The sequence below is a fragment of the Tasmannia lanceolata genome, unplaced genomic scaffold (genome assembly GCF_043159265.1).
Source record: "Tasmannia lanceolata isolate RefF3 unplaced genomic scaffold, GAP_Taslan_0.1 ptg000012l, whole genome shotgun sequence".
NCBI lineage: Eukaryota > Viridiplantae > Streptophyta > Magnoliopsida > Canellales > Winteraceae > Tasmannia > Tasmannia lanceolata.
Genome location: NW_027518689.1, coordinates 46,096,607 through 46,119,327, shown reverse-complemented (window position 1 = coordinate 46,119,327; position 22,721 = coordinate 46,096,607). Strand labels below are relative to the sequence as shown.

The window sequence follows — 22,721 nt, the reverse complement described above, 5'->3', positions numbered from 1 at the left end:
TTCTCGGGTAGGGTAGGGTTTTGGAAAACCCGACCCACCCGGACCAAGTTGCATCCCTCGTTATACTTCTCTCCAGTCTCCATTTCTGGAAATAGGCAGCAGAATCGGTTTCTCATTCCGATTTCCCCCTATTCCGGCATTTTATTAAGAGAAAAGAAAAGAATCAAAGGGTGAAATAAATTGGCACCGGGCCAGAATTAAAAGGAGGACAAGGGTCGGAATTTATTCCCCCCTGAAGAGATGGTATTCTTCTTATTCTACCCCCTGTCAAAATGAAATGTTTATTAGATTTTTTAATTAATAGTTTTTTTTTTTTCTCGTTCTCTTTAAGGGAAAAACAGAATGAGAATAAGAAGAGAAATAAGGGCATGTTTGATTGCGGCGGGATAGGATTTAGCTAGAATAAGCTCTTATCCTGAACTAATGTTGCCATGGATAACTTATCCCGAGTTGGTTTTAATTTCTGTTTGATGAAATTTTTTTTAACCTTGGATTATTTCAATTCGATGTTTGGTACAGTTGTACTATCGGATGGATAAGATTATAAGGTTATGGAGATTACAGAATTTTATATGGCCCATCCCTTTATAAAGTCTCACCATGGAAGTTTTGCTCCAACCTTTTTTTACTTGAATACACTAAGATTATAAACTTGGGTGATGTCCCAAGTTTTAAAATGGACGAATATATCACCTTCCAAGATTTGTCTGCAAATTGCTGCCTGTATTCCCCATATTTTGATAATGGACACCTCACTCCAAGAAAGAAGTTTGAAAGGAAGGGATGCCAAGATCAAAAGGGTAAAAATATAATCACCAAAAAACTAAGTACAACTTGCCCAACTTGATTGGATGATTCAACATCTTGATAAGGAAGACACCTTTGTAAAAAAAAATACTTAATATTACAAGAAAATATCTTCATAAATTATTCTCTTATGGTATACCCACCATAAATTAAAGTGAATCATCACACTCAAAAGATATAATCAATATTTATTAAAACCTCTCACTGAAGACTACTAATTTATTATCAATGAGATAATCAGAGATGACATTCATGGTCTATGATTCCACATTGCATTTGCAATAGAGTTCCGAAGTTGTTTAGCACTCACTCGTTTTTGCCTTTGAGAAGTAATAAGCGCTGCCATATCTTCACGACGATATTCCTCAATTGGCTCTTCTTCTACTCGAATCCCTTCTTCATACAATTCAAAAAGTTGATCATTCCTTTTCTCCTTTCTGATATGATTGTGTAGCACACATGTTGCTAATACTATCTTCACTTGTGTTTTGAAAGGATATGGAGGGGCAGGCCAACTTCAATATGGGAAATTGTGCCTTCAAGACCCCAAAAATACGTTCGATTGCGGATCGTAATGATGAATGACGGAGATTAAATAACTCCTTCGCATTTTCAGGTCTAGGACCACTTGCAAATTCACTCAAGTGTGGTCGCAAATACAACGATATGGTGCAACAAAACCCGGCATATTTGCGTTACCTGCATCGACAACGTAGAATTTACCTACATCAAAGTAAAGTTAAATGTCAATAGACTTTAAAACCTAAAAGAGTAAATTACATATACATACAAATTTCTTAAGGATCACCTCCAAGGACATGAAGTCTATGATGTTCTCTTGTGAGTGCCGAATTTAGTACACGTGAATCTGCTGCCGATCCCTCCCACCCAGCGAGAACATATTGAAATTGCAAATCAACCTTTATCATCGGCGTGGACCATCGCTGGGATAAGTGTCCCATCAATTGCTCCAATGCAATCCTAAGATATTATATTACAACGTTAAAATTTAAAACATAATAGAACACAGACATTGGTAAACTATGATCACTAATATATTACCTTAAAGTAGGGACAAAATGAGGAATTGTACAAGATTTCTGGGGAAGTAGAAGCAGTCGCTGGCTGAATGAAGTCAGGAACCAATGCTATAATTGTGTCTAACACAGCATTGAAGTATTTACTAATTGTCTGTCCTGAATGTTGAAATCGATCTTTGGCCACTCGATTACGTTCATTATGACCAACAGTTAACAAAAATATTGCTACCAGCTCCTCAACTGTAACTTCCCTTTGATTATGGAGTAAATCCTTTTGCTTTAAAATAACACATAAGTTAATAAAAACATGTTTATCCATGCGGAATAAATTGTGGCAGCGGGATTCATTACCATTGAGTATTCCGATTACCAACATGTGACCACTCGGTGATGAATTACTGCATGGTTCTTTTGATATATACTGATGAAAATAATAAGCAGCAGCAGATGCTGCTGGGGGCCTGTGGCTCAAGCGGCCGCTATTACCATCTTATCTTTCTCAATTTTCTTATCCATGAAGTAGTTCTTTTGTCTGCACTCATATCATTTAAGTAAATATTAAAGACATAGCAGTAGACAAAGATAACATTATAGATGTAGACATAATAAAAGGAAAATTCATTCATCTAGTAGCATACTATATACAAAAGAATGGGCTAATAATGGTACTCACAAAATCAAAATGAAGGCTCGGTGACAGGTTTGGAGCTAAATGGCAAGCTTCCAAATAAACTCTTGTGAAAAAACTGAGCTAGGAATCCCAATCCTAAGGTCTAAATAAGGAGTTATAAAAGTCTCACAGAAATCAGTATATTCAATGATTAAAATTGCGCAGACTTTCCTTCTTCCTTTAATGGCTAATATGTGCAACAAATATTTATTTACTCACCCAAGCATGGGTGGCAATATCATTCCGCCACCCTAGCAAACATATTAAGAAACAAAAGAAGCACACTTGAAACTCGCAGATACTCGTCAAGATTATATGTGGCAAAATGAAATAAAAATAATTAATCATATCTTTCACAGCACATTGCCTACACACCCATTTCTTCAACTTGCACATTGATAGATTCCAAATTCCAAATGCAAATTTCATTCATAAACTCAGGTCTAATCTCTAATACATCAAAATACGTTCTAAATGGTCTTTCAAAAAAAATTAAAAAATGGCTTAAAGAAATTAAATATCCCTATCTACTTTACTTCAAAACGAGCAACATTATCTACTCCTAGGTAGAAAACATGTTAAAATCATTAGGACGAAGCTTCATCAACAATCACTTCTTTCGTAATGCAGGGTCCACCTCCAAAAATAACTTCGCCCCTTTTTATCATCTTCTAACAACTCAGTACCCCTTAAGAAGAGATCCTCATCGATGTCAGATACCTGACGGAGCGCTTTGATTGTGTTACCCTCCTTGGTTGCGTATGACCTGAATGCAGCAGCCATCTCATTCAGAGCACCCACAATACCCTCAGAAGTGCCATGCCGTGTCTTCCCAACATGTTGAGTGGATGTGATACTAGACCGACGTTTCATCTGCTGATTATCTACACCCACATCCATTGATGCTTCCTCATCTAACGGTTCTTCATCTGGAACGTTTTGTGCAACAGTTTCTGTTCTAATAGGCTCATCTACAAGGTTATGGCATGTCTGACTATACTTTCCACTAGCGCTTGTATTTCCAAATATAATGCATAGGTTATCATAGTTTAAATAGATTTGGTTTTATACTTGGCCGCATCAGGATGTGCCTGCATATATCATGTGAAACAATTATTACATAACATTTGATGAATTCACATGTAAGTATGCAAATTTAATTTGCTGAACAATTACCTTGATATAATCTTCCCAAACAAGATCGTCTGCTGTAACCATATGTCTTTGCTCGTCCCAACCAAATCCACTTAGACCAAGAAGGGTCTTTAGACTATTGTATAGTTTCTTTAAAGTCTTGTGTCTATTCTTTAGAATATCTTTATCAAACTGAAGTCCGAATTTAGTATTAAATTTTGCAGTCATATCAACCCATGCTTGCCTTCCAAAGCCTTGCTCCCCCTTACTACCCGCACTAATCTGATCTAACATGAGATCGATGAAGTATCTATCCATTGGTGATGTCCAACGGGTTCTGGAGCGATCATTATTAACGGAAGCTTGACTATCCATTATCTAAACACATGGGTAACTATTAGTGTATGTATACATGTTTTTTTATTTTATAAAAGAATAACTATAATTCTGTCTCAAATTTGAGTTCAAACCTGAAGGTAAATATCGGTGAGGAGGTTGTGGGCTCTAGCTCAGAAGTTGAAAGGACAAGTTACTGTGTATGGGCCATATAAATGTACAGAACCCATGAAAACTACCTCACCATCTAAGAAGGAAATGGAGGGCCCACTGACAGACAAAGACATGAGGCCATGACACTATTCTTTACAAAATCAAAGAACATGATTATGAACCCACAGAGACATGAGGCCGAACAACATTGATATTAATCTCAAACATGAAGCCAGACAAATTGATAAGATTCTTGTAACCCATGATTATGAACCATTCGTGTAACTGTCAATGGAACATGTACTATGTCTTACTCAAAAATTAATCTCCTCCTTTTAGTATCTTAATGGATCAAGTAACCAGAAACTAAAGTTTATCACCATAGCACTACAAATCCAACTATCATCACACGAGCCATTATAGAACAGTAGCTTGCACTTTTCTTCAAAATTTATTTAAGAGACAATCTTGAATCAGATGTTGGATGCCGAATCAGTGATAATGCCGAAGCAGGGCCTTTGGATTGCTGGAATTGGTGTCCTATTTTGATTCTTGCATTTGCTTCTAAGAAATGAAAGGTACACGAGGGAAACAATTTTCTTGAAAAAAATTTTCCTTGGAAAACAATTTTTCCAATTTGCATCATTATGCAGAACAAGGGAAGCTCCAATAGAAAAGTGTTGGAAAGGAAGAAAAATGTTGGACAGGAAAAATGCTCAGAAGATGAATCCGTTCCTATGAATTCTTGACAGTATCGAGTTGGAACGGACTGGTTCTTCATGAACACCCTAATCCAACACAAAAGAATTTCCTGCCGGTACCATATAATATTTATCTAAAATTTGGTCAGCAAACCTTGCAAAAAAATCATTTTAAAAAAAAATCAGGAAGAAAACGTCATGGTGACACAAGGAAAACCAAATGATAGTGTTAAATCTGCACAGATAATCATCATTATTCCAAGTGCCTGAAAAAATGAAAGTATAGATAAGGAAATTACATTTCCAGCTCCAAATGTCGAAATTATATGGTTGAAGGAAAGCTTCAAAGTACTTTTTATGAAGGTTCACTCGGAAAGAAAACTACTAGATGGTGAGAAACCTCCAACAAGGGCAAGATTTAACTCCACCACAAAATTAAAATCAATTCGGATATACTCTATCAAGTTTCCAAGAGAACATTTGTTGATTATTATTTTTTCATGTGGATATTTAATGCTGCATCATGTTCATAAAGCATTTTCTATTATAGACTTCCTCCAACCAAATGGAAATTTATGCCGGTCAAATTTCAAGCATTTAGAGTTTAGATTGATTTCAATCCCTCTTTCGTCAAAAAAAAAACCTAAATAATAATAAAAAAATTACCAACTACAATTTTTTTTTTGGAACGGTAAGAGGCTTTCATTAATGAAAACAGAGACCGAGTCGGTCCCTCTGGAATACAATGATAATATAGAGTGCTCCGGAAAAAGGAAATATATAGGAATTGAAAATTAGGGAGGAAGAAAATCAAATAATTCTAAACTCTCCCTAGATACACCCTCTCTAGCTAATTTATCCACTTCACCATTGGCAGACCGCCTTATAGAGTTGAATAGAATCGATGTACCCCAATCCTGTCCTAGATTTCATTAAATAATGCTGCAAACCTCCAAGGAATTCAATGTGGATCTCGAAGTCCCCTTCGATCACCACCTTGTCCAAATCCACATTTTGAAGCAATTTGATACCTTGGTGTATGGCACATACTTCTGCCTCGTTTGCATCCGTCACCCCAATCGGGCCACGAAATGCCCAAATAATACCCCTTCTCCATCTCTCAACAAACCTCCAATGCCTGACGGCCCAGGATTCCCCGTGCTAGAGCCATCGAAATTCAACTTTAGAATACCTTCTCCGGGGGGTGACCACCTTTGAATAATTTTGGGTTCGATGGTCGACTCGCTAAAATCTCTCTCAATCCATGCCATAAGTCATAGGCCGATACAAATCTAAAGGTTTCTAAAATTCTCTCCCAAGATATGGTTAGCGCAATCGCCTAGTCAAACTGAAATTGTGCTCCCTTTGAGAATCCCTTAAAAGTTTTTTGCATTTCTTTCTTTCCAAAGAACCCATGTAGTAACTAAAAAGGAGATCTGCCATAGTATTTTGCCTTTCCTTTTCCATGGTCCCATAGCCCAACTTTCTAGAAGCTCTACAAATTTAGATGGGAACACCCATGCTATCCCAAATCTGACGAGTAATCTGCCCCATACCTCACTAGCCATCTTGCAATGGACTAGGAGGTGATCCATTGATTATCCAGATTCAATGCAAAAGGCGCAGTGATCAATTATCAACATATTCCTTTGTCTAAGGAAATCAATAGTCTGTATCCTCTCCAAGGTTGTGGTAAAAAGATTTGACCGAGAATTCTCCATCTGAGTTCAAGACCTATATTGTTTTATCTTTCCCGTCTTACTTGATGTAGCAACTTTCTATAGTCTCCAAGGGCCTTCCCACCAAATCAAGTTCCCTGTCAAAAGAATTCCTTCTGAAAGACGGCGCCCATACCACCCTGTTCTCTATTCGGCCGAAACACTCCTTAACCATTACCTCCTTTACCGAATGCCAAGGCAAACAACTGTGGAAATGTTTCTTTTAGAGGAACATCTGTGCCCATTTGTCCCACCAAAACCGGACTCTGTCCCCCACTATATACTCTGAATCTCACCCCTTCCAAAAATTTAGCTTTGAAACACATAATATCCCGCCATAAAGTTCTTCCCTTCTTTCTAAACTTATGCCCTGGTTCCCAATGGCCTTTACACGATCCATACTTAGCATCAATCACTCTTGCCCACATCTGAGACTCCTCTTCCCCATATCTCCAAAGACATTTTCCAAGAAGCGCTTGGTTAGTTTCCTTAATCCTTCTAATACCTAATCCACTCACCTTAATGCATGTACAAACTTCCTCCCAATTAACCAAGGGAATACCTTTCTTATCATTTTTACCGCCCCATAAGAATCGCCTTTGAATTTTTTCTAATCTAAGAATAATGCTCATGGGGCATTTGAAAATGGAAAGCTGATAAATGGAGATGTTAGCCAATATTGCCTTGATTAGGGTAAGTCTGCCCCCTTTGGAAACTAGATTTTTTATGTTTTTGAAAATTGATAATTTCATTGATACTATGAAGATTACATTAGGGACCAGGGGTCCCTACTTGCATTACATAGAATCAATTAAGGGTAGCCAGGACCATACTCCTAGGCCAGTAAAAACCAAAAGAAGTGATCTTCTAGGTCAACCACTACAGTAAAGTCTACACTTCCATGCGCTGCCACCATGCCGAATAACTATTTCACTTTCCTTTTGAATTCTTCATCTACTACCGCAGCCGAGAGTGCCTTTACTATCCCCCTTCCTTTGCTTTACATTGCCCAAAGGTCTCAATTGAATCGAATCCAACAAAAAGTGCCATATTTGTGGGCCCCATCAAGCAAGTCATAGCTGTGACCTGCCACGTCACACAGACTTCTCCACCACTTTCTAGCTGGCGAATTCAATTTTCAAAAATCCTGCTCAAGGGCCTGAAGCTATTGTGGGCCCATAACCGTGCACGATAGCTAACCCATCGAATCAGATCTCCAGCAACCTCCACCTTGCGCCACCGCCCGTCCCGGGGGGATCCCATTAAACCACCAAACCAAAAATCCTAATCTAACCCTAGAGACCACCATTGTTCACGCTAACTTCTTCCTCTTCACCTCCACCAGAACCTAAATCCCTAACCGTACCCTTGCTTCCACCTAACCCTAGAGACCGCCATTGTTCACCCTAACATTCTTCCTCTTCACTTCCACCAAGCCCTAAAACCATAAACCTACCCTACCTTCCACCTAACCCTAGTCTTACCTCCTTCCTCAACCACTACCTCTCCAGCCACCGCCATTCACCACTCCAGCTAACTACCTGCAACCCAAAACACCTATCCTAACCTAACACCCCGGCCCTTCTAGCCTCAACCTTGCACCTCGATCAAACCCATTTTTACCCCCCAACCTTGCACCTAGATTCCTTTCCACGTCTCCAGTCTCTGCTCAACTCTGTCAACAATGGGTTCCCAACATTCTTTTTTTGGACAACCAACTCCAAGCGGCAAGCCAAGATAGGTCGAGGGCAATGTATCTACCGAGCACCCCATTAAACCCGCCAATTCTGTGACTTTTTCATTCTATATGTTAATGCCAAAGACTTTTGATTTGTGAGAGTATGTTCTCTGCCCCGTAATCATTTCATAACATCGCATGACTGCTTTGAGGTTTACTAATTGTGAAAACTCTGGGTGACTGAATAGCAATGTGTCATGCATGAACTCTAGATGGGAAACCTATAAATGTCCTTCGCCAAAATCAAACCCGTTGATTAGGCCTTTTCTTTCCCTTTATCTAATAAATGTCTTAGTGTTTTCGCTATTAATACAAACAAGAAGAAGAAAGAGGGTCGCATTGTCCCAGACCTCTAGAGGACTTGAAGAATCCTTTTGGTGATCCATTTATGATTACCGAAAAACTAGCCGATGATATACAAGTTTTTATCCACAATCTCCACTTTGAGCCAAACCCCATACGACCAAGTAAATAATCTAGGCAATCCCACTCCACTCTATCATATGCTTTTTCCATGTCTAATTTGCACATGATACCCTCCTTCCCCATCTTAGAGTAGAAATCAATCGTCTCATTTGCAATTAGATAACAATCCACAATATGCCTATCACTGGTAAAAGCACATTGATTCATAGAAACAATCTTCGGAAGCACCCTTTTTAATCTTTCCGCCAATACCTTTGCTAGCACCTTGTATAAACATCCAACCGAACTAATAGGCCTGTAGTAAGATGCTTTCAGACCACCCTTAACTTTTGGAATCAGGGTGATAAACGTTGCTCCAATCCCTTTATCAAACTCAATTCCCTGATGGAATTCTTCAAAGAATCTCAGAATATCCTCTTTCACATACCCCCAACACACCTGAAAGAAAGCTATACAAAATCCATCAGGTCCGGGGGCTTTATCTCTCCCTAAAGAGAAGACTCTTCTCTCTATTTCTTCCTCTATGAATGGACGCTCCAAAGATTGTTGATCAAGCTCCGACAAACTCATGAATGGCACCCCTTCCGGGACCATACGCATGACACCTTCAGAAGTGTATAAACTCTGAAAATAGTCAATAATTTCCTTAATTATTCCCTCCTTATTGTCAATAACCTCATCATTCACATGCAAGGCTTCAATTCGGTTCCCCCTTCTTCTCACACTAGCCATGGCATGAAAGAAGGCAATATTCTTATCACCTTCTTTCAACCATTTTACCCTTGATTTCTGTCTCCAAGAAATTTCCTCTAGTAAGACAAAGTGAGTGTGCTCTTCCTTTAAATGACCCACTTCCTCCACTTCTTCAACAGAAGCTGCCCCAATTTCCTCCTTTTCAACTATCGATTTTATCCGCTCTAACAGCCACACTTTCCTAGAAGAGGCTTCTTTTTCCATTTCACACTTCCATTTTCTAAGCCTTTTTTTTTTTACATGTCTAAGCTCAGACCCAATTACCACATCCGCTGGTCCATTCCCCTTATGTTCAACCCACCACGCTCCCAACTTCTCATCCATTTTGGGAATCTCCAACCAAGCTATGTAAAATCTGAAGGGGATAGGACCCCAAGATTCAATCCTTGGATCTAGAAGGATTGGGCAATGATCTGAAACAGAGTGCGAGAGGGCCTTTTGACACACCTCCTGATGCCCCTCCAACCATCTAGGGCAAATTAGGAATCTATCCAATCTACTGCGACTTTCATTTCTAGACCACGTCAAATGGGCTCCCAATAGAGGTAAATCAATAAGATCTTTGGAAGCAATAAAATCCGCAAAGGCCTTCATATTCTGACTATAGTGACTACAACCCGCTCTTTCCTCCACAAATCTGATCTCATTAAAGTCCCCCCCAATGCACCACAGGTGAGGCCACTTAAAGCTTACCACCTCCAATTCTTCCCAAAGTAGACTTCTCTCCTCTCTGAGCATCGGACCATAAACGCAAGAAAAGGTCCAGTACAAATTATTGCTGATATTCTTCACAACGAGAGAGAGAGAGAGAGAGAGAGAGAGAGAGAGGCGACCACACCAAGACTCAGATAATTAAAATTTTGCAGAATCCCGCACTATCAAAATCCCACCCAAATGCTCCAATCGCTTCCAAAGTTTCAAAGTCCCAATTGCCACTGAAACCCAGACCTTTAACTGTCGCTCTACACACCAAAGACCATTTAGTCTCTTGTATAATAAATATATCCGGCTTATATTTACAGATCACCTCCTTCACTTGGGCTCTCTTATTCAGGGAGCCCAACCCATTTGTATTCCAAGATAATATCTTCATGAGCTCTGAGTGGTACTTTTACATTTCCCCTTAGGCGTACTTATGGTGCTGACACCCTTTTGTTTTCCATGTTCTATCGCTAGGGATGCCCCTCATAATCGATTTCAGATTTCAGTCTGGCCAACTCCCTCGCCGTCTTTTTGGATATTTCCCCTGACTTAGGCTCCATGCTGCCATGTAATTTCATTTCTCTCACCTCGGCTTCGCGGAACATTTTCCTGAGTCTAGCCGTGGGGCCTGAATATGTTAACCCCAACACCTTGCTAATTTCCTTGACCTGGTTAACAAAAGCTTCTACAACTTCCTTCTCCGTGGCTTGCCACTCTAAAGGAACCAATTCATCTTCATTTCTGATGATCATCGCCATACCCTCTCCAACCTCCATCTCCTCAGCTTGCCCAACACAGCCCCCTGATTCAACTCCCTGTCTCTGGCCTGATTGCTTGCTACATAAATTTACTACATGGTCTGGGAATTCAGATATAGAAGAATTCTTATAGCACAAAATATTTAATGAATCTTGCCCCGAATCCTGCAAAACATTATCAAATGGAGACAATAGAAGCGCATTAGAAAAATTCACATTGTACCTGAGACTGGATGCCCGCTTCTTATGGTGCCTTGCAGATTTCAAGGCATCTTCTCAGCCACCTCAAGCTCTCAAAATCCTTCCCTTCCCTGCATAGAAGGGATCATAGGTTGTTGATGCAGGACAATAGAATTCTTTCGCATTGTTGATGTCCCCATCAGTTGTTCCATTCCTTCATTGAATTGCAAATCCTCAAAGTTAAGAGTGATGGCCACCTGAGCAATGGAAATTTTCCGCCTTTCAGGCTCTGATATCTTCGTTTCTGACCATAGATGAAATAGCGTAGGAGATGGGGGCAAGTTGATGCAGGAGCATCCCCTTGGCATTCACTACATCAGCCCATATTTGCTCATTAGTATACATGTATAGGCATTTCTTTTGTTTCGTGGTAGTTTAGTGATTTTAGTGGCTTTACTTGTACTTTTATGTCATTTTTACACTAGCAGGGGTAGTTTGCAAAATTCTAGTTACATTAGGAGTATTTTGGATACTTCATGTTGTATTAGGGGGCTGCCTATATAAAGCCTCTTCCCTCTCATTTGTAGTTAGTTTTGCTTGATTTGACCTGTTGTAGAGATCTCTTTATCCCTTTGTTTTCCTCTGAAAATTGGAAATCAAGATTAGGCTTTTCTATATCTTTCCTTTTTTTCCTAATCCATCATCTTGTTTGATGCAAGATTCAAATCAGATATGAATTTTCTTAAACCCCCTGCAAGAAACGAAATTGTATCACCAAAGATACGATGAACGAAGATCAGCGGCGAAGACGCTTCCGCGACCACTTGCATCACAAGTCCCTTGGAGATGGAGAGAATGAAATTAACGGCATCGGCGGGATATCATTGCCTTCTTTCTCCCTACTTTGATTTGCTAAATGGGCCCCCATTATCAACCCATTCATCCACAATTCGATTAACCACTCCCAGTTGCTCGAAGGATTTGGGCCATAACTCATGGGCCTGAGCCTATCAAATATCTTTTGGAGACTCGCTCTGTCTAATTCTATGCGACTCCAATCTGAGGGTAACACCGACTCACCTAAATGTTGTGATGGAGTGACCGACCATAGAGGGTTAGGAATCCTTCCCACTCGATTGCTAGCAGGTGAAAGTCCACCCCCAACATTTCTTAGCACGTGTCGCGACTCAGACTCATTGGTTGATCCTTCCCGACAGCTGGCTCCAACTCTCGATTCAAAAAAGCCTTGGGGCTCAATGCCAATATGCGCTTGAGCTACACCATTATCGTACGAGCTACACCACTATCGTGCGCATGGTTCCTATCTTGCGCAGTCCTTTCTTCTCCCCTGTTCTGAACATCTACACCAGAGGGGGTTTGATATGTCTGATACTCTTCCCTCCTTGATGCATCTACCTCCCATTCTTGATAATTTGTTCATTACTATCCATTGAACATCTTCATCAATGAATACAGGTATTCTTAACTCCTCTGGTATCTCCTTCGATACAAGCAGTAAGATGATTCCTTCTTTGTATCCCTTCCCTTCTTTACAAGATTCATCGATAGGTAAAACTCTTCTGATTCTCCTGCCAACTCTTACGAAGTTCTCCTCCGACCAAGCACGCAGAGGGACTCCTCGAACCGACCACCAAGTTGCGATCAAAGAACCAGAAAACTTGGCGTACCACATCTCAAGTTCATCAAAAGGATTATCTGGGCTTTTATTCCACTCATTTTTGCAGTCCTCCACCTTCACGTTTTCAGCTAAGGTTATGAGAATTTCACAATCATCAATCCTTTTAACAGAAACCTCAGCTTGACCTCTTGCTTTTATCCAGTTTTCCACCAGCTTGCTTGAATCACTTGATGCTTCCTTTAGCTCTCCCCAAATAGCCCTTTTAATACCTTGAATAGTTTGTAACTCAATTCTTTCATGACTCAGGCTTTCTGGTTTCAAAAGAATCACTCATACTTGCCGTGTCTAGACCGATTAAAGTGCCACTTTGTCTTTTCTCCATAACCACTCCTTCAGCTACCTCCGGAGGGTGGATCGGCTTCCATCTTGCTTTGACGGGCCCTCTTGGAGGAAACTGCTGGAGCGAGAGGTTTCGATCAAACCCTGACCAGATTTTAGAGCATTTCATACCCTCTAATCGCTTCTTGAAGTTCTTGAAATTACATTTCGAGCAGATCCAATCTCCCAGCAACCTTCGCAGTCGACTTTCTTTCCTTGAGGCTTGAATTTCCCATGCCTCTTCCCCATGCTGTCGCTGACCCTGCCGTCTTCCTTGGTTGCTTCAGTCTTTCCGTCGATACTCCATCGGTCTTTCCGCCACTACCATGTTTTCCTCCATAGTGTTATGTCAAGGTATTCTTATTCTTTGCTTCCAACTACGTTCTTTGTCAACATAAATATTGAAATATATCGTACAAAATCTAGTTTGAGCTCCAAAAAAACTAGATGACAATGATGTAATGCTTTCACTTTCGATTATTTATTAATAAACTGTTAGGTGTCGAAGCTCCAGCTTATCTACCGAAACAGGATATTAGTTTGGCAGACTAAATTTAAAAAAAAATGATAAACATTTCCACCCGAAGTTATTGGTTTCCACTGTCACATAAAAAAGCAATTGAAAAAAACTGCAAGGCATGGATTGGGAAATATCAGTCCTCTTGTTAGCCCATTAGATGTCAAGAAGGAAATCTCCTCAAATAATAAGGTAGTAGTCCACTCAAATCACAACAATGAGCATTTAGACCATGACAAAGATCCTTGATGTCAGAGATAATACATAATGAAACCAGCTACCATCACATTACAAACTTTCCAAATTGATAGTAATGTTTGGTTCACATTACCCAAATCACCATTAATAAAATCAATGAACAAGTTCTGGGAGGATATTTGGTGTGATGGCATCCCTCTTTTTCATGCATTTTTCGAGTTTCTGTTGGTTAGTCAGAAAGAGCAGGGTCAGGGTGGTTGATTGTTTTCAGAAGGTTCAGGGAGGATGGTTTGGAGGTAGGTTTCTGATAGAGCATTAGGTCTGTTTAGTTGGAAAGAAAAGTCTTTGTACCTAAAAAGAGCTCTCAGTGGAAAGTCCTTTCTTTTCCTTCCCTTTTTTGAGAAAACTGTTTTAACCGTTTTGGTTCAACAAACATGAAAAGGAAAAGTCATTAAAAAACATGAAAAGGAAAACTCTTACATAGAAAAGTTTTTTTTCTGTTTGGATGCATGTCACTTAGAAAAAATGAGAACTTAAGATATAGAAATGAAATTTTAAAGTTTTGCAGAGGAGAACTATTACTGCCAACAATGGAGATAATTATGGAGTTATTTTATTTAATACAACATTCACCAGTTCTATAATTAAATCAAATAGTAACAAGCTGATATGACCAAATGATGTTTCTGTTGGAAGTGATAACAAACTTTAAAATTAATTAACGTAAAAAAGATTTTGCTTTCAAAAAATAATAATAAAGGTCAAAATGATAAGCATAAAACCTAGCAAAGTCAAAACAGTTCAAACATGCTTCAAATATTATAAATGATAGACTATATGCTAGTAACTTGCTCTCATGAGCATTATTAACAGGGAGGCAGAGACAGACAGAAAAAGTGATAATATGTGTACTAGCATGCCCTGACATATCCATTGGTCATCTACTAACCCGAGAAGGTAACTACCCAGCAGTGACGATAGAATTAATGTTTGGTTCACTAACCTGACACTTTAGACGTTAATAACAAATGATGTGAAAAATCTCTCTTAGTCACAGAATTTGGTATATACCTTCAGATTCCAAGTCTTCACTTTACTCCTATAAAGGTTACAATTTACATTCAGCACTTGTGGAATGACTATATAACAAACTATGCACGATAGAGTACTAATTACAGCCGAACCACTAGTGATTGTTACCCTGATGGAATGAAAAATTAAGTAGAAAATTCTCTAAAATGATCGCACCCAATCCTTAGTGATGTCAGAAGATATGTGACAATAAGTGAATAAGGTCATCCGCGAGCTCACAGGAATATTATGTCTTCCACCATTTAGGTGTGTTTGCATGTTTCTCTGCTCTTAACAAACTATGATGCGTAGCCCACAATATGATTACACATCTTAGTATTTACTATTGATTATTGTATGAGCAAGTGTAATGGTGATTATTTTCGATGATATACTGAATGATTAGTTTATATGATCAGGATAATTTTTAAGAAGGAACTACTCTCACAAAGTTGGTATGTGCAAGGACTGGAGTTAGATATGTGTGCAGAATGGTCTCCAAGGAGCTTCACTGCCAATTTCTTTAAAAGCTACTATTATCAATGCTACTTTGAACGAAAGTCTTTCCAGCACTCCCAAATCAAAATGTAGTACACTGTAAATTCCAACATTTCAAAATTGAAGCTCTAAATAGATATTACCAAAGCAAGTAGAAGTTGGCAAAGGAAACTAAGACTTATTACCAAAACTCAGAAGAATTTTAGAAGGTAGTCGCATTTTCAATAAAACTCGCACAAATCCAAATTAGAGTATGACAAGATTTACCCATTTCTAACCTGCTAATAAAAAAGCATAACATCAAATGGAGAAAATGGCATTACTATATTACAGGAAACATACCATTCTAGTATTATAAAACTAAACATGGGTACTACCGAAACAACTAGAAAGCAGTAATACCAACTAAAACTTTATTATTTGTGGAAATTAAATATAATCTTTTAAAAATTACATTTTGGATGGATACAGGTCAAAAATCCATCAACAAGTAAATCACGGGATGATATCGGATCTTGGAAAGATCAAATGAGCACTAGTCAACTACTAAAAAAACATAACATCAAATTGGTAGTGGAATATCACTGCATTCCAAGATGACTATATTTTAGTATACTGCCACTCAAAATTGAATGGTCAAAAGGATTATAAAGCAATACAAGCAACTAAAACCTAATGAACCATTACAGAAATCGACACTTCTTGATGGGTTCCAATATGGTATCAATCGAGAAGAAACTCATTGTACTCCAAATAGAGAACACAGAAATTGAAGGGTACTATTCTAGCATTAAAAAGGAATAATATCTAACAGAAAATAGAACAAACATCAATAAAATGTCAAAACTATACAAATCTAGCATTCTACTACTAAAAACTGAGAAAAAAAAAACTCAAATCTCTTGTCATTTCTGAAACAAAAAATAAGCATGTTTTAGCATAGCAGAAATTAATGTTTTATCATTTCTTTCTTTCTTTTCAGTTGTCATTTTGTTGTGCCGATGTCTTGTATTCTTTCCGTGATACTACACCCTGACAGACTAATACCAAATAATGTCCATGACACATTGTGCTGAAGGGTATTTCTGTAATTCCATTGAAGTAGTGGAATTGATATATAAGCCACGTATTAGGGTTAGGGTAAGAGGTGTTTTCGTTTTCAAATGAAAAAGAATTTCCGCCTGGGCTCTGTTTCTTTTAACATAAAAATGAATGAAAAATTTGCATTACGTTGAAACAAATGAAGATAAAAAAAAAATTTAAGTTGAAAGAAATGGAGCCCTGAGAAAACTCGTCCTTAAACAAACAATTGAAAGAGGTAAAAACATGGGAAAAGCCTTCATTTCCAACACTTTTCACCTGTTTCTCGATAACCAAACAACCCCCTAAGGAAGACGAGTTCAGGGTTATTAAAAGTTTGAGATAGTCTTTGTCTCCGATGTGGAGAAGATATGAGGATTTGGACATGACTAATTGAATCCCCCTGTCACTTTTCACTTGTGTCCTTTTCAGGTATCTAGTACTGATGGTTTTCAGGTATCTAGTACTGATGGCGGTGATAGGTTCTTTGGAACATCATTTAGAGTTCTCATTTTGCCTATGATTTAGCCGACACCTTGAATTTATTGCTGACTAACGTGTCATGCCATGTCCAACATGACACGCATGTCCACACGTGTTGACGCTCCTTTCGACACTTTTAATTATACCACTAGAAGTGTCAAGACTTAATGTGGGCGTGTCAACATGCTTTTGTACCTTGTCAAGTGTGACATTCTGTTTTATTATGGAATATTACGTTTATCTCTTTTATTATTAACTTTTCTATGATTAAAAAACTCTTCTTTTAGCTCTTTCTTAGCTAATCTTTGGTGTTATATCCCCTCCCTAAACCTATTCTCTCTTCATATTGTAGACTAAAGAGAATGGATTAACTTGATAAATGCGTTGTTATTGGTTTATCTAATGTTTGTTTTAGATTATAGTTGATTAATCCTAAGATTAATTAGTTTGTTAAATGAATACCATATTTATATTGAAGCAAATTATATGTAATTTTATATGTATGTACATGTATGGTGGGCGTGTCACCATTTTTTGATTTTTAGTAGTTGCCAAGTCAGACACATCGTATGGGTCTACAAATCATGTTTATATACTTTTTTCTTTTAGTCGTGTCCCTGTTTCTAAAATTTGGGGGTCTGCATCTAAGGTAACGAGAGGAAGGAATCCAATCATCACCTATGTATTCATTGTACCCCGCGCAAGGAAGATTTGGAGCTCAATTCTTCGGTGGCTTGGTGTGTCTCGGTGCTGGGCTTTTTTAGCTTCTTTTACCCTTCTTTTTGGAAGACAGGAGGAGATAACACCTTGGGGGAGGGGATGTTTCGTACGGAACATGTCTCATTTGAGATGGCTTGGGTCCTCCAGGAAGACTATAGAGGATTTTATTTTTATTTTATTTTTTTGACAAGTTGCCTTTGGTATAGAAATGGATTTCTAAAAAACATTTAGGTCTTGATACCCTCTGGAGTGTTAAGGCAAGGTAATTTTTGGGGGATCATGACTCAACATCACCGTAGGAAATACTGAAATAGAATGAGATTATCTTTGGTTGAAATTGAAACAGAATAAAGTTTTAGAGCAAAAAAAGGATGGTTCTGTCTTCTATTATTAAGTTGAACTTTGATGGTTTCTCTTTGGAAATTTTTGGGCCTAGTGGGTACCTGTGGAAAATTAAAAGATGACAAGGGTGACGTGGTGAGACATTGCTTGACGGAGGCAACTCAGTTTAGGCCTCAATGACTCAATCATTTACTCGACTAGGTCGACTCGGATTTACCTTGGAGGAGTTCTTGTCTGAGTTTGTGTTTTCTTAGCATTGCTTGAAAGAGGCTGAGGGTATAACAGACTCATTCGAGAAGGCAACCTTTATAGGGGTGCTTTACTTCTTTCTTTTTTCTTGGGAAAAGGGGGGGGGGGGAGGGGATGATTCAATCTCTGGCACTCTAGTTTCATAAAAAATAAAAATGTTAATGGATTGACATGGAAATAACTCAAATAAGTAGAACTACCGTACTCTTCAAGACACGTCACTATGTTCACCTTTTGATAACTCACACTAGCCACTGCCAAGGTGTTGAAATGTATAGAAAAAACCAAGCAGCTATATCATTTTGGGACAACCCAAATAATTTCTCCTAAAACATCAAAGGTGCAATTGTGGTGAGTTTGATGTTCAAAATCAGGTTCAGCAATATGGATGAAGCTTCTTAACACTTGTACTGACAATATCCTGAACACCATAATGAACTATGGGAGAACATACTCAACCTCAGAAAAAGTGCATTTAAGAACACAAGAAAAAATAATCAACATGCAACAATTGGATCCTTGCTACAGGCACAGTGACCTTTGTCTGCTACAGGCATAGTGACCATTGGCTTTGGTGACTTCAACTCAACTCAACTCAACTAAGCCTTTGTCCCAAACTAGTTGGGGTTGGCTAATGAATCCTTTAGAAAATTTTCAAGAAGAATGTGAGGTTACGCCCCAACGAATTTTCGATAGGATTCATTTCATATAAGAGTCACTTCAAAACGAGAAAATCATGTTATAGGACTTGAGCTGTTTAAGCTTGAGAGTGCAAATAATTTGTATTACAAGGATCGGATTGGGAAAAAAACTTTTAGTTGAGGATAAGAAAAGAGCATTGCATTTAGATTATGGCATTCACGAATTGTTTTACTCCATTTTTCTAAGTGAAATCACAAAAAATCTTCCAAATTGACTGCAGAGTCTATATAAAATGAGTATTAACAACGCGTCCTATTATCCATTATAAGTGAGTATTTGAATTTCAGTTGAAAAATAAAAGAAGCATTGCCTCCAATGAACTAGAACTAGTGGTACAACAACAAATTAAACTAAACTGTTGAATAGCAAGTAGTACCATGCAGAAAAAGTAAAATAAGCATTGCCTCCATTGAACTAGAATTAGTGTTTCAACACGAAATTAAACTAAATTGTTGAGTAGCAAAGAGTATCATACAGAAAAATGTGCATCTTTCTGGCACTTTCATATCAACATTTTACAATTTCCGAATCACATCGGATGCTTTAGATCCAATGTCTAATCGTATACCCGCTGTCTTGCCTTGGTACGCACTCAGTATTTCTGGAACTCTCTCTTCATTTTTAGTCACATAATTCACCATGAATTCTTTCTCAGACAGTATCAATATGGTGGACAGATTGAAATCTTTCTCAAGGATGTCCTTTGACACCAAAACTTGCAAAACCATACATCTAGGACGAATCCGCTTCTCCAAACTAAGCAAAAGAAGATTTGGGTGTCTGGAAAGAAATGATGGGTTCCGATCCATTTTGTGGACAAAGAAATCCATCACCTTCTTAACCTTCTTCTCCGATGTGATCATATACCAGGGTTGCTTTTTGAATGCTGAAAGAATCTCATCGTCCGACCAACCAAAGCTCCTAAAAACCTCCGATTTTCTTTCCCAAGTCGGTTTGCTCATCACCGACAATGCGATGACCGCGACTACAAATAATGAACTTGCCGGATCGAACCCCATTTCCTTAACCTCCATGACAACCTCACTAAAATGATCAGATTTGAGCCCTAGTGCTCCAGCATTTGTCATGATGAGTTTCAAAATCCTGGATTCAGGCACACCATGATTTCGCAAGGTTGTAATATTTGGTTCCATTACCGTTTGGGTACTAAATTGAGTAAAATATCTTGAGTGCCTGAGGGCGACGAGGATGTCTTTGTTTGTGTGAAGGATGCTCTTAAGGAAATTAAAGGCAGGAATGATTTGATTTTGTAAACTATTTCGCAACATATATGGGTTTACGCAGAGGGTCATTGCAAGTTCAGGTGCTGGCATCCCCAAACCAAGGAAAAACTCGAATTTGGGCTTTAGGGTTTTGTCTGGATTGGATACAAGAAACTTTGGAAACTTGGCAATGATTTTTGAGATTTGGGTTTTGGTTAAATCATAGTTTTTGAAGAAATTTAGGACAGAGTCTGGTTTTTCTGCGGTTTCAAAGTCGACCTTTTTGGCAACTTTGAGAGCTGCTTCTTGTGACAGTCCACATGAGTTGATGAGGTAAGAGACCTTAAACGATGGTTGATTTGTGGAGTATGAGAGTTGAGAGATGGATTTCAAAGATGGGTTTTGAAAGGAATAGAGGTGGAATAAGTTTCTCCGGAAATACTGAAACATTGATTCAAGAAAGGAGTAAGAGATAGAACTTACAGGCTAGATGAACTAGAAACGAATGGAACACCGTCTGAGACTAGGGCTGCTCTTACTCTTTCTTTTTTTCGAGAGGGAATTAAAACTCCTTTTCTTTTCTTTTCTTTTCTTTTCACAGCATACACCAATGACCAAACCCTTTGGGTGAGTTTGGATTGCCGGAAATAGGCAGCGGAATCGGTATCTGATTCCAATTTTCTCGATTCCGGCATTTGTTAAAGAGAAAAGAACATAATCTAATCAAGGGGTGACATTGGCACCGGGCCGGAATTAAAGAGAGGAAAAGGGTACAAATTTATTTCCCGTCTGATAGACATGGCAAACGGCCGGGCTGGAAAATTTTACGGGTCACAAATCTTCCACCAGGGCCTGGTCGACCGGCGGGTCTCCCGTGTTTTTAGTAATTTTTTGTTTTTTTGTTTTTGTCTTTATAGGTATTTGCTAGCCACCTTCTCCAAAGGCTACTTCTCGCCCATCCTTTGCAATTGTATGTGTTGAGAGATTTGTCTTATTAGACCGTGATGAAAACTGCAATAATAAGTACTGAAAAGCTACCAATAATAATCATAAGGTACCAAAGTTTTGGAGGAAAATTATGAAAAAAGTGCTTTAAAGTAGAAAAATTATGAAAAAAAATTACTAAAAATGTACCTTTATATGACAATTACGAAAGAAACTACAAATAAGATGTATAGAAATATGACAATTACGGAAAAACTACTTTGTTTCACTTCTACAGTTGGACCCGCCCAGTTTTGACTGGCCGGGTTGACCCGCAGGTCAACTTAGAAACGGGTTACAAAATGTCAACCCGGACCCGGAAATTACGGGCGGGCCGAGTCGACCCGCAGGTTGGGGTCTATTCTTGCCAGGTCTACCATCTGAAAAGTGGTATTCTGATTCTACGCTTGTCATAATGGAATTTTTATTAGAATTTTCCCATTATTTTTAAAAAAATCTCATTCTGTTTAAGGGAGATCAGAATAATCGGAATAGGAATTGAATCCTGATTCTGGCAATCCAGACAACAGCCTTTGGATAGCCGGAATCGGTATCTTATTCTGATTCTGGCATTTGAGTTCTAAGAAATGAACTCACGGAAATGACACAGGAGCAGAATTAAAGGGGGGAAATGTTGGAATCTGATTTTTGCCCCAAGAGGCAGTATTCTGATTTCTGAATATGCCTGGGTCGGGTCGGAACGAATCCATTTCTAAGGTTATGACATTAGGATACCATTACCAAATATGGTCCCTGATTCTGGAAATTAAAATACGCTCTTCACTTTAACATAATCTCTTCCCTAAAACAAAAATACAACAACCACCTTGCTTCTCCGAACATCACACCTAAGCAGCCTTTTCTTAAAAAATTATAGTTGTGCCCCTCTTATTGGGTGTTCTAACTTCTAAGCAAATTATTTATTGGTCCCCAACATATACAGTTCATGCCACTAAAATCTTCTCCATAGGATGATCCTAACCCTCCGATCTGTAAATATTTCAATACCTTGTCCGAGGGTTAGGATCATCCTATAGGGAAGATTTTTTGGGTATAAACTGTTAGGCCTAAAATCGGTAATAGATACGGCAGTGACGTCAGAGCTGAGCTGGAGGACTCGAGGAGCCGAAGTGAAGGAACTGAGTTCTGAGGAGCTGCGTCCTGCGCAAGGAGCAAACGAGGTCAGAAGACCAACCCGGAGTGTTACTCCGGACAGGCCCTTCGATACTCAAGTCAGTATGAGCAGGAGTGTAGAGCTTGTTTGAGAGTGGTGGGTGAGAAGTTATCACCCTGTTTATGAGCTTTGGAAGCCCTTTTATAGAAGAAAAGCTGGGGTAGTTGGGGAGTTATTACTCCCAAGACTGGTGTCGGCCAACTATAGGTTCGAGCTCACCTACCCTGCTGTAATTACCAAACTACCCTGCTGACGTGGAATCTGCGGCGGGCCACCCTTGGCCATGTGTCGACAGCTAATAGCCTGCTGTTTTTATACCCCATCAATACCGATTCCGACAATTGAAA

General features: G+C 38.8%; 3 protein-coding genes and 1 long non-coding RNA gene across 4 annotated transcripts; all 4 read right to left on the bottom strand.

Annotated features, from left to right (window-relative positions):
- Positions 1-841: 841 nt before the first annotated feature.
- On the bottom strand, positions 842-2,448 carry LOC143887416 (uncharacterized). Its single transcript, XR_013254167.1, has 3 exons — positions 1,870-2,448; positions 1,616-1,788; positions 842-1,530 (listed from the first exon to the last, which is right to left on the bottom strand). It is a non-coding gene; the product is annotated as an uncharacterized LOC143887416 (long non-coding RNA).
- Positions 2,449-3,120: 672 nt separating this feature from the next.
- Positions 3,121-4,026, bottom strand: LOC143888873 (uncharacterized). The gene is made up of 3 exons (XM_077393262.1): positions 3,694-4,026; positions 3,589-3,608; positions 3,121-3,529 (listed from the first exon to the last, which is right to left on the bottom strand). The coding sequence occupies exons 1-3, from the start codon at positions 4,024-4,026 to the stop codon at positions 3,121-3,123; spliced, it is 762 nt and encodes a 253-aa protein (XP_077249377.1).
- Positions 4,027-4,314: 288 nt separating this feature from the next.
- LOC143888872 (uncharacterized) lies at positions 4,315-10,214 on the bottom strand. Its single transcript, XM_077393261.1, has 2 exons — positions 8,694-10,214; positions 4,315-4,425 (listed from the first exon to the last, which is right to left on the bottom strand). The coding sequence occupies exons 1-2, from the start codon at positions 10,212-10,214 to the stop codon at positions 4,315-4,317; spliced, it is 1,632 nt and encodes a 543-aa protein (XP_077249376.1).
- A 9,199-nt stretch (positions 10,215-19,413) lies between these two features.
- On the bottom strand, positions 19,414-21,007 carry LOC143887414 (uncharacterized). The gene has a single exon (XM_077391502.1). It carries the CDS (start codon positions 20,664-20,666, stop codon positions 19,509-19,511), a length of 1,158 nt encoding a protein of 385 aa, XP_077247617.1. The 5' UTR covers positions 20,667-21,007; the 3' UTR covers positions 19,414-19,508.
- Between the last annotated feature and the right edge of the window lie 1,714 nt (positions 21,008-22,721).